Raw genomic sequence first — 14,390 nt, 5'->3', positions numbered from 1 at the left:
CTCTGAAGGCGGCAGGCGCCCCCACTCTCCACCCGCCACCCTTCGGCAGGTCACCTGCCGGGGTCCTCTGAGTCAGCACTCTCGCCTCAGGCCCTTTGCACTGCTCCCCCTTCGTCCGCCAGGAGAGGCTCTCTACCCAGGCTCCCATCGACTCGCCTTTCACCCACTTCAAGCCTTTGCTCAGAAGTCGCCTTCCTGGCCTTCCCGCCACCCTCTTTCTAACCAAAGCATCTCCCCAGCTCCTCACTTAGTTCTCCAGAACACCGATTGCTTTTCGCAACCCTCATCACGTTTACAGCCTGCCTGCCTCCCAGATTCAGAAGGGAGAAGTAGATGGGGTGTCACAGCACCTACAACTGCACCTGGCATTTCGCAAGTGCTCTGTAAACATTTGTCAAATGAACGTTCTAGAAAGGAATGAGCAAATGACTGTCCTCTTACGGCACTAAGGCACATCTACCAGTTACACTGGGGCTTAAAAGGCCTGCACTGGGTGGTATGAGATTTCTAGGAGTCAAGACCATGGAGTAAACGTGACAGCTCCTTGGCTTCCTTGGGACCATCTGCCTGGAGATTCCAGGCCTCCCGTGTCAGGGCTGGGGACATGGAAGCCGGGTGCCGCCTTCTCTCCCTCCGGCCCCAGGGCGCAGGGCCAGAACCCCTGACTCTACTGGCCTGGTCTGTGGAGCTTCGGAGGGAGCAGGGCCCTGGCCACGCCGGCTCTGCCTCAGGCCGGCCTGCACCTACAGCTGGCCCGTCAGCAGGCCTCCAGGAAGGGGCTCTTGCCGGAGCGAGCAGGACTCGGCAGCCCTGGCCAGGCGAGCCAGAAGCCCAAGCCCATCCCCCAAGAGGGCAGAAAGACTGGTCCTTTAAGGTCTTGCTTGATGACAACCTCCAGCCTCCCTGGGTGTCCTGGGTGCCTCCACCGGGCCCCTCAGGCCCTGCCCCCTGCCCTATAGCCTGCACAGGGAGCACAGGCGGCTTCGCTTCCTCCCTGGGCCACTCCATGCACGGGACCAAGAACCGAAGCTTTAGCCAGGGGCGGAAAGCAGAAGACCCCAGAGTGACACAGCTTTCTGGGAACTGCAGCTCTGGACTGCTGAGGGGCTGAGCAGACAAAGGCTGTCTGAGAGCAAAGTGACATGACTCCTCAGTGGATGCCAAGTCATCTGAGACCTGCCAGGCATCGGGACCCGTCTGGAGCAGGAAAATCTCCAGCTCTGGCCCTCAAGGGCCCCTGGAGCCAGCCCGGGCACCCACCTTGGTGGAGAGGGTCCTGCTGGTGCAGGTGGAGGTGTGAGTGGATGTGGGAGTGCTGATGGTGGTGTGGGGTCACGTTGAACATCTGCAGCCGGGCCAGAGGGTCGCTGGTCAGCGACGCCATGCGCTCGGCGTGGATCCGCTCAGCCGCCAGTCTGTCGGGGTAGCCCATCTCAGGCCGCAGCTGGGGGCCCGCCAGGGCGAGTCTCTCCCGCTCCAAGGGGTTCAGGCCCGGGTGGAAAGAGGCGAAAGGGTGGGGCCCCGCAGTGGGGGGGATGGTGAGGGCGCTGTGCCGGGCGAAGTGCTCCATGGGGTTGGTGGCGGGGTGCAGGGGGTCCAGCTCCGGGGGCTTCACCTCGAAGCCCGGCTTCATCCTCTCCCGCAGCTCTCGCTCCCGGATCTCGCGCTCGCGGATCTCGCGCTCCCGGAGCTCCCGCTCGCGGATGGCGGGGTCCACGTTGTAGAGGCCGGGCATGTGGTAGGCCAGCAGGGGGTCGGCAGGGTTGAGCGGCATGTAGAAGGGGTGGTTGCGGTTGGTGGGCGACATGACGTGGGGCCGCGCATACTCGCTCAGAGTCCGGAGGGCGGGCGTGTCGGGCCCGATGTACGGGGGCACCGCGGCGATGGTGGTCGGCGGTGGCTCGAAGGATGGCCGCATGTGGCCGGGACCGCCAAGCTGGGGGTCGCTGAGGCGCCCTTCGTGGGCTGAGCTGGACGCCTTCTGCTGAGGGAAAGGAAGGTATGAGGGGGGTGCCAGCGTCCCAGAAGTCTGAGCTGGTGTGCAATCTGCAGCGGTGAGCTCTGCCCTGCTGTCACCCTGCCCAACTAGGTCCCTCTGCCAGCACCAAGGCCAGTCCCCCAGCCATGGCCTGGAAACATGGTCTAGACCCTGCCGTGCCAGAGTCCCCTATGCGCCCTAGATGGGTTCGTGTGACAAAGACACTGCACGGGGAGTACGTGTAGAAAGTGACCCCTACTGCAGAGGCAGACACTTGGGTGACCCAACGATGAGTGCCACAGGGCAAAGCCACCCGAGGGGTCCGATGCAGCTGATTAATGCCCCTAGCCCCTAGCTCTCCTCCCTTTTAGATTTTCAGTTCCTTCCAACTAAGTGAGAGACAGAAGTCCCCAGGCCTGCTGTGAACCAGCCTAGACCCGCTGGGGTTAAGGGAGGGGTCGCCTGGCCAGCACTGGGGACGGGGGAGGTGCAGGGCTGGCTCTGGCAGGCGCCAGGGCTGCACAGCAGCTCAGGGACGAGCAGCTCGCTCAGAAAAGCCTGGGGCTAGAGTTCAAACCACACCTGGTTCTCCAGCTGCTGTGAAAGCGAGCCCGACCTTACGCAAAGCAGGGCGGCCCAGTGTCCCCGCTGGCATGGCCATCCTCCCTCCCCGCCCCCCGCCCGTGGCGGGGCTGTGAGGGGACCATGACTGGGCCGCGGCGGGGCCGTGAGGGGGCCGTGACTGGGCCGCGGCGGGGCACTCACAGCCGCGCGCTCTGCCTCGCGCTCGCGCTCCTTCTCCTTCTCCTTCTCCTTCTCTCTCTCCCGCTCCCGCTCCTCGCGCGCCTTCTGCTCGGCCTCCCGTTTGGCCTTCTCAACGGCCTCCTCTCTCTTCTTGGCCAGTTTGGACCCCGCCAGAGGCATGAAGTACAGGTCTGCCCGCGCACACGAGTTATAACCCCGGTCCAGGTGTTTGTAGAACCTAAAAAACACCACATCCCTTGCCGGGGCCCCTGCTGAGGCCGAGGCTTGCCCTGAACCCCGCCCGGATCCCGTGACCAATACCTGGCCGACTGGCTGGCATGGCTGGGGGTGTCCACCACCGTGGGCTCAGGGGACGGGCTTCTCGGCGGGGGAGGGGGACTCTCGGGCTCCTCGGCATCGTCCAGAGCCTCCTCCTTGATCTGGACAGCGGGGAGCGGGCAGGCCACCCCACCAGGCGTGCTGCCCCCCGAGGAGACGGTGGCAGGGCAGGGTGGCTGGGCTGACGGGCCAGGTCCCGCAGGCGGGGTGGAGGTGGAGGGGCAGGTTGGAGGGGTGATAGGGGGAGGACCCCCAGGGACAAAGGGATGCTGGGTGAACGGGGGCTGAGGGGGCACCTGGTGGAGGCCTGCAGGGGGGTGGGGGGCAGCAACAGGGGGCAGGCTCTGGGTCAGCACAGGGGGCTGGGCAGGGGAGGAGGGCAGGGGCTGGCTCTGAGGCATGAGCTGCAGGGGTGGGGGGTGGGCCGAGGGTGGGTGGTGTGTGGACAGGGAGCTCAGAGGCTTCAGTGCTGGAGGGGGTGGGAGGTTGGCATTCATGGAGAAGGGCGAGGGCCCCGCGAGGTGCGGGGGGTGCTTGTGGGCCTGGGGCGCTGGCAGCTGGGGGATGGGAGTGGTGGGTGGAGGCTTGATATGTGGCATGGCCAAGGGTGCTGGTGGCAGAGGCTGCTCCCGTGGGGGCTGCTGGGGCTGCAATGACTGAGAAGCTGGGGGCTGTAGAGAGGTGTGAGGGTGAGCTGCTGCCTGGGAGGCCTGCGGAGGGAGGCCAAAGGGCTGAGGGGGGCCAGGGTGTGGCAGCAGGGGCCCAGCTGGCAGGCTGTGTGGGCCGGGGGTGCCCTGGCCGTGCAGTGGGGGCTGGGCATGAGGCGGGATGGAGGCCTGGCCAGCCGGCCCAGTCAGAGGCTGCAGCGGGGGGTGTGGGGAGGGCAGCCGCTGTGGGTGCAGGGCGGGTGCCTGCTGGGTATGGGCGTGAGGAGCTGGAGCCGATGGAGCCTGGCTGGGGGGCTGGGAGGCCGAGGGGGAGCCCTGTGGAGGGACCGCAGTGACAGAGGGCGTGGGCCCTGGTGTGGGAAGCTGGGGGGCTCCTGGTGGGGCCGAGGGAGCTGGAGCAGCCCCGCCAGGAGCCTGCAAGGCTGGGGGCTGGGCCTGCAGCATCTGCTGCTGGGCGGAGGAGTCCGAGTCACTCTCGTTGTCCTGAGGGCTGGGGATGCTGGGGGATGTACTGCGATTGTCCTGGTCGATGTCTTTGGGGTCACTGCTGCCCTCATCGTTGACACTGCGGCTGTCAGAACTCTCTCCCTCGCCTTCGGACGGCGAGTTGGGCCGGCTGATCTCCTGGGGCCAGAGAAAGGAGGGTGGGAGCTGGAGTGGAGCAGACTTTTTCCTGCCCTGCGTGGCCAGCACCCGGCACGTGCAGACGGGGCAGCAGGCGTGGCCCTGAGGCCCAGAGGTCCTACCTTGACCACGCCAGTCTGGCAGCCACTCTCGCCCCCTGCCTGGGAGAGAGGGCACTGCCACCACCCTGGGGAAAAATCTGCTGGGGGGACTTCTCAAGGGGCATCAGCTGTCAGCGGTAGTTCGCAAGGCTCAGCTGCAAACTCACCTGGGTCTTCGTCTTCTTGGAGCTGGTCCTGTCAGCCTCCTCTGTGTCGGAGGCCACCTTCTCCCGCTGGCGCTTGGTGCTCTTCAGAGGGGATGAGGCTTCCTCCTTCACCTTCTGCAGTGGAAAAGGGCACGGGGAGGATCAGGCCAAGGGAGGGTGTCCCATCAGCCTCAGGGAGGTCACAATGACTGGGGGCTGACACCTTGCTCCCACATTCTGAGCTCCATCTCCAGAAGCAAGAAAGTTTTGGAAGGGGCCAGTCAAGGCCAGGAAAGAAGTATCTGAGATGGGAGTAACTTGGCTTTGGAAGGAGAGACCTTCTGCCTCTGGGGCCTCAGGAGTCCCCAAAGGTCAGTGCGAGGAGCTAAGATGAAGCCCTTTCTTCAGGCCCTAGTCAGCAGCCCGGCCTGGGCAGTGCTGAGCCCAGGAAGGCTCCACAAATGACCTGCAGCCCCATGTCTGAACCCCATGACACCAACTCCAGCCACCCGGGTTTTAAAGGGAGGGTGGGGCTGAGCAGCCCCAGCACCCACTCCCCATTGCCTCACCTTGGCCGACTTCTTCACTGTCTCTGCTTTACTGTCGTTGCTGGAGGTGCTGGCAGCGCTGGGCGAGTTGCGGCCGCTGGAGCGGATGTCTTCGTTGATGGGCGAGGCGCGACCATCAGGGCTGGCTGGCTGCTTCTTTCGACCACTGCGCAGTGTAGACATCTGCCCACCCAAACCGGAGGCTGGTGAGACTGGACCCCAGTTCCCACATGGGCCACCTGAGCCCAGCACACACGCAGGAGCATCAAGAGCAGATGCTGCCACCAACCTTGCAGCAAATCCCAGCCCGTGGCAAATATTAGGTACCCCTGGGTGTCCCTCACTGCATGAGTCAACGTGGAGCAAAAGGAGGGAGGGAATGGGTAGGTCCACACAGAACAGAGCAATCCTCAGCTTAAACCCAAAGCACTCACGTCCAAGGACTACCTGGATGACGTGTGCTGGAAACGAGCGAGGCTTTCTGAGGGGCAGGAGTCAGTGAGGGTGGCCTACTCTGCTCTCAGTCTCCAGAATGACACGTACACACAAAGCCAGCTTTAAGTCACCTCACGCCTTCTGTTTATTCCATGTAACTGCCCACTCTCCCAACCCAACCGAGATAAAACAAACACTTGATTTCGTGTGACAGCATGGGGAGTGACCCAAAGACACGAGCTGTCAAATAACGTAGCTCCTAAAACTGCCTCAGCACGCTTCTGCAAAGCCAGAGGGGCTCGGAAGAGAGGAGGGTACAATGATTCACGCCCGTCCATTTGCACCTGAGCCAGGAGCAGCGGCAGGGCAGTCAGGATGCTAGGGTCAGAGGAAGGTGGATGGGGCCACCCAGCTGCTTAAAAGGGCCACTGGAGAGGCTAGTGCCACAGGGAAGACCCTGGCGATATCCTGATCTGAGAAAACCCTCGCTCCCAAAGGTCCCCACCAAGCTTCCGAGGCAGGAAACAGTCTCTAAGGAAGGAAGAGGCTATGAAGTGAGTGAAAAATGTACCTGAAAGTTTCCAGGATGGGATCAAATGTTAAAAAAAAAAAAAAAAAGCCTGCAAGTTTTGCAGAGCAGAGAGATGCCACGCTAGAGGTGACAGCCCAGAGGCCAGAGGAAAGAAGGTCTAAGGGACGTGGGGACCTGCACTGAGGCAGAAACTGAGAAGAGCGCACCCCACCAACTCCCCAAGGGAGAGGGTGGGAGAGAACAGGGCATCCCAGCCCCAAAGGCAAAGCCACCTAACACCTCTGGGAGAACCATCTCACCTCCAGGTCTGCCCCTCCTAAACCGGATCCCCTTCTCACCCTCCTCTGGCGGGCACAGCCTCCGACTCCCTGGTAACCCGGAGCTGTGGTCAGGGTGCCTGGGCCTCGGCTGGCCCGGCAGTGGGGACTCACCGAGCCTCGGCTCCGCCGCGTCCTCATGCTATGTTTCCCACTGAGCCCATCCTCTTCCTCTTTGACAGGTTTGAACATGAACGGTGGGGGGTCCACAGGCTTCTCGATAGGGGGGAGCTCCCCGTACTTCTTGAAGTGGATGCGGCAGTCTGTGCAGAGCAGGATGTTCTCTCGGGCCCCGTGGTGCCAGTCCTTGGAGGCTGCGTGAGGGAAGAGGGGCAGGAGTGGCGACTTCAAACACCAGTGTCCTTGGAGACCTCTGAGCAGGTGAACCCTTCTGGGGGCTCAGCCAACCCCACAGCCCTGGACGTAGACAGACGGCTGACACTCAGCGCAGGTGCCGGTGCCACCCTGCTCCGTCCCAGGGACTGCTGACCGCCCTGCCTGATCTCGTGCGACCCGGGAGGCGCTGGCAGCAGGCTCTCAGGGGACAGGCACCCCACCTCAATCGCAAGCAAGTCTGTCCTACCCACTGATCAGCACTCTACTGGCTGCTGACCAGGGGAGTGAAGCAAAATAAGATTTTTAACTTGAGTCTTGAGTAACTCTGAAGCATAGCACAAATGTCAAATCAATTATGGCCCTGGCAGGCTTCCAATTCGATGCATGAAATGTTCACAGCCTGGAAGTGCCTGAGCCTGGCCTGCTCCAGTGAACGCTCCCCCCCACCCCCCGCCCAAGCCCCACTTACTGGTGGTGAAGCAGTGGCGGCAGGCGTACCCCTTCAGTTCCTGCTCGCTGTCCTCACTGTCAAAGTCATCCTCGCTGGCTGAACTCAGGTCCACTGGGCATGGTGGGCACACAATGGAGGTGGGAGAGACCATGATACTCAGCAAAGACTGGGACCACTTGTAACCTCTGGCCTGCCCCAGGCTCTGAGCCACCAGTGAGAGTGGCCCAGAAGGCCAAGGTGGGACAGCGAATTCCTCAAGATGTCCAACTGTGTGTGAAAGGTGGTATGCAAGGGCCTGCCCTGTTAGGTATCTGGAGCTAATGTCATGCCTGGATCTGGGGCGGAAGGCACTGACACCCGTAACTGGTGGGTGCGAACTAGGGGAAGAGGACCCTTGACACCCTCCTGACACATCCGGGCATGCTGAGGAACTGCCAGCCCTGGATCACTAGATTACTTCTTATGGACATATGCCACAGAAGTGACCCCCTGGGCCAGGACAGAACCCGAAGGCACTCCTGCTGCATGCTAGTTTTTAGCGGTTAACGAGGTGTGGGCTTCATTGTCATGTCGCACGTCACACCAGGACCAAGAAGAGAATCTTGGTAAAGCAGGAGGAAAAAGGAGACACAATACAAGTGCGAGGAAAACGCAATCAGTACACCATCTACCGAGCGGGAAACCTCCTGAAGTTCCAAAACACACTTAAGGCCAAGGCTTACCTTTCTGTAAAAAAATGAGATGATGTTGAGCTTCTTATAAGAATTTAAATGTATGAATAATTTATAAAACCCTCCCTACCAAATCCCCCAAGTCACAGGCTTTGTGAGCGTGTGCACACGTTCTCTGGGTCATCAGCTCCAGGCTGTACTGTGACCAGCCTGTGAGTGCAGACCCAGAACTGGGACACGATGCGTGGCTGCAGTGAAAAGTCACCCACTTACAGAATTCACTGGACGGGGGTCGGGAAGGCGTGCTGACGGGCGTGGACGCAGTGCGGGTCTTGATCCTTCGGAACACGGCCTGCCTGCGGTGCCTGCGGTGGGCCCGGGAGCTGGCAGCTTCAGGGGTTTTCTTCCAGTAGTAATAGAAGGTGATCAGCTCCCCCTGCAAGAAAGAAGGGCTGGCTGTGAGGGAAGTGTCTACAGGGGTTTGGCTTTTCCACGCCACATGCCCTTCTGTCAAGTGCAGAAGCTGTGCCGGAGACCAGGACTGAGAACAGTCTGCTCCTGGAGTCGTGAGGGGCCTGCCGCCTCAGCCCAGCGGGCACGACCTCTAGGCAGCAAGAACATACATTCATTCAACAGCTATTTGCTGGGTGCCTACTGTGTTAGCACTAGAGGTGCATTAATAAACAGTGGACAGAAAGGAAAATCCTCACCCTCTAGCTGTGTGTGTGTGTGTGTGCGCGAGCGCGCACGCATGCACAAAGGATGTGTTCCTCACAGCATTCCACCAAAATCACATGAATGTGATAAGGAAATGCCTGGACAGATAGACGACTCCAGAAACAACCGAGGTTCTGGGGAACTGGGTCCAGGTAGGAGGTCAGGAAGGACAGAAACCCAAACCCAGGACACCTGCTCTGTAGCCTCCACCGCAAGCTGAGTGCCCACAGCAGGACAAGCTGGGACAAAGTCTTAAAGGCAGTATGTGGGGATTGACAAAGAAAGACTAAGAGGGGTTAAATGGATGGAATGCGATATGTCACAAGGTCAGTCTTTAAGGCAAAAGGAGCTACTCTTTTCATGGCCCAGCAGTGAGGCAAGACAGCTTTTTAAAAAATACAGCAAGAGGACATGAGCCCAAATACAACTTTAAGAAAAAGGGACTTTTGTACCCCCACCCTCAGGGACAGCAGGCACACCGTACACACGAATGGGCAAGTGGCATTTTAGCTAACCCTGGTTGACAGAAGACTTATTTCTTAAAACAAACATCTTGAGATAAAGTATCTTTTTTTAAAACAAACAAACGAACGAAAAAACCACTTAAGGCAGTGAGAGAGCCTAGATCACAGTGATCCTAATTAAATAAATAATGTAGAAAGTCAGTTAACTTGGCAGATGACTGTACCCTGGGAAGTCACCGTTGGGGATCCCAGGGTGGGAGCTACGTGGCCAGTGCAGCACTCTTCCTCACAGAGGGTTCACTGTCTAGGGTATGGTAGAGCCAAGAAAGAGAGAAATTTGGTTCTCCAGTGACCTAAGATCTGGCTGGAAATATCAGTGTTGGCAGACTGAAATAGACAAATAAGTGTAGATACCACACGACAAACTGTAGCAACTGACAGAGTACCACCAATCGGATGAGGTTTTATTAAAAACACCCCAGAAGCCATGGCCTTGAGGCACGATGACAGGTCAGTTGGTAAAGCGGGCAGATTTTCGGTGGGAAAATGGCTTCTCCAAGGCACGTAAGGCACATTGCTGAGTACTCACTACTCAGAGTTGCTTCTTGTACCTTTTCTAAGGAGGAGGACCTCAGCTGTCATCAGATCCTTAAAGGAGGGCTGGGATTCGAGAGGAACCTGCCTGGCTTCCATACGTATACAACATGTACCTCTTGGAGCTGTGGGTATGTTTCAGACTTTCCAAGCACCACTTAACAAAATGCTAGTTACTGCCAATATTTAACGGATGAAGCGCGCACGACCCCAGGCCAAGGAGGCCAGGAGCCAGCCACCGAGGCCAAGCAGGTGCACATGCCCACTCCGGCCCCTCTTCAGCTCCCAGAGATGGTAACTGAACAATAGGGAAATGTAGGGCTGCCCTTGAATTTCTGACTTGTTTGTCTACAAGGTTATTCTACAAACACAGACTACAATTTTCCTTGGGGTCACCAGAGCATCCTGAGCCCCTAAGGCCAAGATCCAAATCCGAGAATCTCCTGGCTCCTGTCTCTTTACTTTCAACCTCCCTGACTTGGAATGTCATTTATCTACACTTGGCTGGCTGGAGGGAACAAACTCATAAACCCACTAGGGGTTAAGAGACATGTGATGGCATGAAACTGATCTGGCTCCAGCTTTCCTATGAGAAAACACAGAACAGAAGCTAAGGCAGGTCACTGCCACCCCTCAAATACTTCGTCAGAGTGGTGTGCTTCATCGGTTCAAAAGGGCAACTGGTGAAGTACATCAGAGCCTAGTAGTCCCAAAGCTGGAAAGAGCGAGAAAACCCAAAGTGGTTCCTTCCACCTCCTCCTTTCGCGAAGTCGTTCTAGGGCCTGGAATGTGAAGCTACAGCAGATGAAACAAAACAGAAACGAGGGAGAAAATCAGATGGGGAGAAGGTGCTTTCAGGGTCTCTATCGACCCTCAGTCTCACTTAGAGGATGTTAAAAAGCTGCCACTCTGACCTGCCTACAGAGCCCTGGTCTCTAACGTGGCATTGCCTCACCCTGTTACCAGGCATTATTTCTATTTCTTAAATACAAATGTTCTGAAAGAGTTTCACGTGGTATTAAAAGACGGCACAACTTGCAGATGAAAGCGGGGGACAAGAGGGTTCGGGGAGGCTGTGAGACAGGCCCAATGGCAGACCTCAGACAGGACAGGCTCAGGAAAAGGACAGGTTCACAAGGCTCTACCTTTACGCCCACGGCATGTCCTCCTCTAGTGTGTGAGAAAATCATGGGGAGAAGCCTAGCGCTGAAATCAACACCGCCCTTCTGCCACCATTCAAGTATCAGCTTTTAAACAAGAATAAGGATCAGGAGAGATTCCGTCATCTGAGTGCCAAGGACCAAAATGACCAAGCTAGGAAAACCCTCCTCTGTAAGTCTAAAATTAGATGAGGAAATGAAAGAATATAAATTTCAAAATTCAAGAAGACGGAGGAGTGACTAGAACTCATACTCTGGAAATGTAAAATGGTCAAACCACTCTAAAGCTGTATGGCGGTTCTTACAAAGCTAAATAAACATTTGCCATATGACCCAGCAATTATTCCACTCCTGGGTGTTTACCCCACAGAAACAAAAACATGCTGACACTAAGACTTTTACACAAATGTTCAAAGGAACTTGACTTTTAGTAGCCAAAAACTGCAAACAATCCAAGTGCCCCGGAACAGAATGGATAAACCGATTATGGTACACCCATTCACTGGAATACTACTTGGCAGTGAAAAGGAATAAACTACTGATACACCCAACAGCATGGATGAATCGGAAAAACATCATGTTGAATGAAAACAGCTGACAAGCGAGTGTACATATTGTATGATCCATTCTAGAAAAGATAAACCTATGATCACAAAAAGGGAAATCGGTGGTTGCCTGGAGTCTAGAGAGTAGGAAAACTGCTTATAAGAGGACATGAGGAAAGCTTTGGGGTGATAGGAATATTCTATAAATCAACTGTGGTAGTCACATGGATTTATACAGCTGTCAAAACTCAATGAACTGTGCACTTAAAGTGGGTATGTTTTTATGGTGTATATGGTATGCATGCCAAACATACATCAATAAAGTTGACCCCCCCCCAAAAAAAAAATCCAGACCAGGTTTTATGAGCTGCCTCCCAACCACTATAGTGTCTAGAAGGGATTAAACATTGGAATGGAGCAAATCTAGGAGGATTAGAAACCGCATACTGGTGACTGCATGGGTGGCTAGGTCTTGAGCACAAACAAAAGAACACGTCAGGGAAAGCTTTGGGTCCACAAACAGGGAGTGAAGCAGCTCAAGCCTCCCCAGGAATGAAGTCAATTGAACTTTAATCAAACATGCATAGTGTGTTCTGCAGAGACCCGCAGCACATAAATTTGGGGAACAAAAGCTGCTGCAGAAATCAATAGCTTACTGAGACATTAACACAGGCAACCATTGATCAAACGGCGGCTCCACAGAGGCAGCCTTGCAAATTAGCTCCTGCACGCAAACACAGAGGTACCAATGCTGTCGGCACGAATGGCCCACGGTGACCATTTTGCTCGTGTGCTCTCGCCTCACCTCCCAACAAGGCCTCAGAGTCAACGCACCTCGCATCTCGGCACTGTAGCTGCACACAGCGCGAGGACCTGACCTGCTTTAGTGTCTGGGGGACAGGAAAAGAAAGGGGCGAAGTCCTCTCCAATTGGCAGCACTGATCGAATCCCCTGGTCACGTTTAGCAGCCTCTCTCCCGCTTCCTCTCCCTGCTCCCCATCCCATCTCCCTCCTCAACCCCTCAACCCCTTCGCCTTGCCTTTTCCTTTGGTGCTGGCTGTGGCGGGTTCCTCTGGATGTTACTAACGGGTCATATGTACAAAGCCACTGGCAGTAAGAGATCGGCTCCTGGATTAGGTACCAGTGGCGCCCCCTCCCCGCCGCAGGCTCTCTAGGCAGCATTCGGTTTCTCAGATTTTTCCATCAAAATAAAAAAAAAAAAGGGTGGATATACCATGCACAGAAGAATGAAACGGGAAGAACTAAGGTGCTCTGCTCGGTGCTCTGTGGGTGGGGTGGGGGCTGGGAAGTGAGAAAGAAAACGAGACACAGAGTGACAGGCTGACAAAGTCTCCAGGCATCCCCAGACAGCTCAGTTATGGGTCGCTCCAGTCATCTAGCTTCTGGGGCTGGGGCCACTTGGAGTCATTTGGAGAAATGGTTCCTCCTCCTCAGTCACCATTTTACTTCTGTGTCTCCCATGCTAGGATACAAGTCCTTCAAGTTCAGTGAACATAAAAGGTCAGGGCAGGCTCCCTCCACAGCCCCATAGCCTGGGCAATAGAGGTTGAAGTGACAAGGGCTGGAAGGCTGCTCAGTCCTGCCAGCTCCACTCTTACAGGTGGCTTTACCCTGGGAAAACAACAGACTGGAGACACGTTCCAGGCCCAAGTGGGCACCCCCAGGATGTGCATGTGCGCGAGCAGTTGGGGTTGGGGGCGGGGTGTGGGAGCTGCCAACCTTGCTTCCAGAGACCACCTGACTGGGGCTCCTTCTCATCCTGCAAGCAGGTCGATTTACCTGCAGGCCAGGAACAGAACTGCTGTTTAACTTCCCTCAGGCATTGCAATGTTAAAGGAGGAGAACCTGTAACTTGTCCCACCCAATTGAAAAATTATTTCTTTTTTTTGAAGTTGCGATACACCACGTGTCTTTTCTCTAAGGCACCTTGGGGAAATGAAAGCACAGGACAGATCGCTGAAGAGGGAAGGTGCTGTAAGCATTTCACGTATTAAAGGCCCATTCCCAGCAAGCATCTGTCCCCAGTACTGAGCACAGTGGCAGACGGCCCCCTGCCCAAGGTTCTTGTCCGTCTCAGCCCAGCGCTCGCTCAGACAGGAGCCCTCTAGGAGGCTGGCGTGGAGGCAGGAAAAGGCAGCCAGCTGTTAGAAGCATAAGGGCATGCCCAAGACTGAGTCCACATTTTTGTGATTATAACATATTATTGCCACAAGCACCCAAACAAGCCTGGACACCCGAGGTGGGGGTGGGAGGTGTGGCAGGAGATGAGGTCCAGGGACCCAGCCTATAGCGTCCAGCGTGCCTGCAGGCTGCCATCTATCAGGTCTTCTCTCCACAAGCCAAGGAGGGCCTCGTCTTTTGGAAACAATGCTGGGCACACCCCTCTTTCAACTCAGTGTTCCTCTGCCTTCCATTCTCACGCTTCTGTGACCGGCAGAAAAACGCATGACTCCTGGTCTTATGTGCTAAGGCAGGCCCTGGAAAGCCAGTGTGCTCCTCCTTGCACACACAAGAACAGGCAGGGGACGCAGGGAGCAGTCTAATCCAGGGCCCCGCACACGAGGAGTGCCCAGGTGCCAGCCTCACGAGGTACCCAGCAGAGACCGCCCACAAACGCCTCTGCTGTCGAGGGAAAGCTGCAGCTGATTTTTTCTTTGCCATTCAAAAAGGCCCCCTCGGTGGGCCGAGCACCACCTGCTAAAAAGGAGAGGGGGACAGGGGGCGGGCGGGAGGCCAGCCTGGAAGCCGCGCACAGGTACTGGCGTCGTAAACACATACACACCCTTCTGAAGCTATTTTACAGGCCCTCAGGCCCACTGCCCACTGTCAGCTGAGTGGATGTGATGGGACAGGACCCCCTATGTGGCAAGACTGACAAATGCCTACGTCTGCACGCACCTGACACACTCCACTGCAGGGGTTAGACAGCGAGCGTTTAGAAGAAATTCTCTTAATTCTTTAAGACGTATATTGACACGCCGATGCTAAGTAAATATTTT

The 14,390-nt window shown here is 56.7% G+C and overlaps 1 protein-coding gene across 3 annotated transcripts in view; it reads right to left on the bottom strand.

Moving 5' to 3' along the window:
- Positions 1-14,390, bottom strand: part of RERE (arginine-glutamic acid dipeptide repeats) — a 367,252-nt gene that overhangs the window by 4,182 nt on the left and 348,680 nt on the right. For 2 of the 3 annotated variants that reach the window (XM_015591355.2, XM_015591354.2), the window contains 8 exons: positions 8,164-8,326; positions 7,238-7,330; positions 6,547-6,746; positions 5,170-5,331; positions 4,622-4,735; positions 3,044-4,353; positions 2,744-2,960; positions 7-1,981 (listed from right to left, as the gene is read on the bottom strand). In XM_015591355.2, coding sequence (XP_015446841.1) covers positions 1,166-1,981; positions 2,744-2,960; positions 3,044-4,353; positions 4,622-4,735; positions 5,170-5,331; positions 6,547-6,746; positions 7,238-7,330; positions 8,164-8,326 — 3,075 coding nt within the window. In that variant the 3' untranslated portion in view covers positions 7-1,165. Of the gene's footprint in view, positions 1-6; positions 1,982-2,743; positions 2,961-3,043; positions 4,354-4,621; positions 4,736-5,169; positions 5,332-6,546; positions 6,747-7,237; positions 7,331-8,163; positions 8,327-14,390 lie in introns of those variants that run through there. The other variant, XM_015591356.2, reaches the window with a different exon arrangement.

The sequence above is a fragment of the Pteropus alecto genome, unplaced genomic scaffold (assembly GCF_000325575.1).
Source record: "Pteropus alecto unplaced genomic scaffold, ASM32557v1 scaffold125, whole genome shotgun sequence".
NCBI classification, from domain to species: domain Eukaryota; kingdom Metazoa; phylum Chordata; class Mammalia; order Chiroptera; family Pteropodidae; genus Pteropus; species Pteropus alecto.
This window is presented reverse-complemented; position numbering and strand designations above follow the sequence as displayed.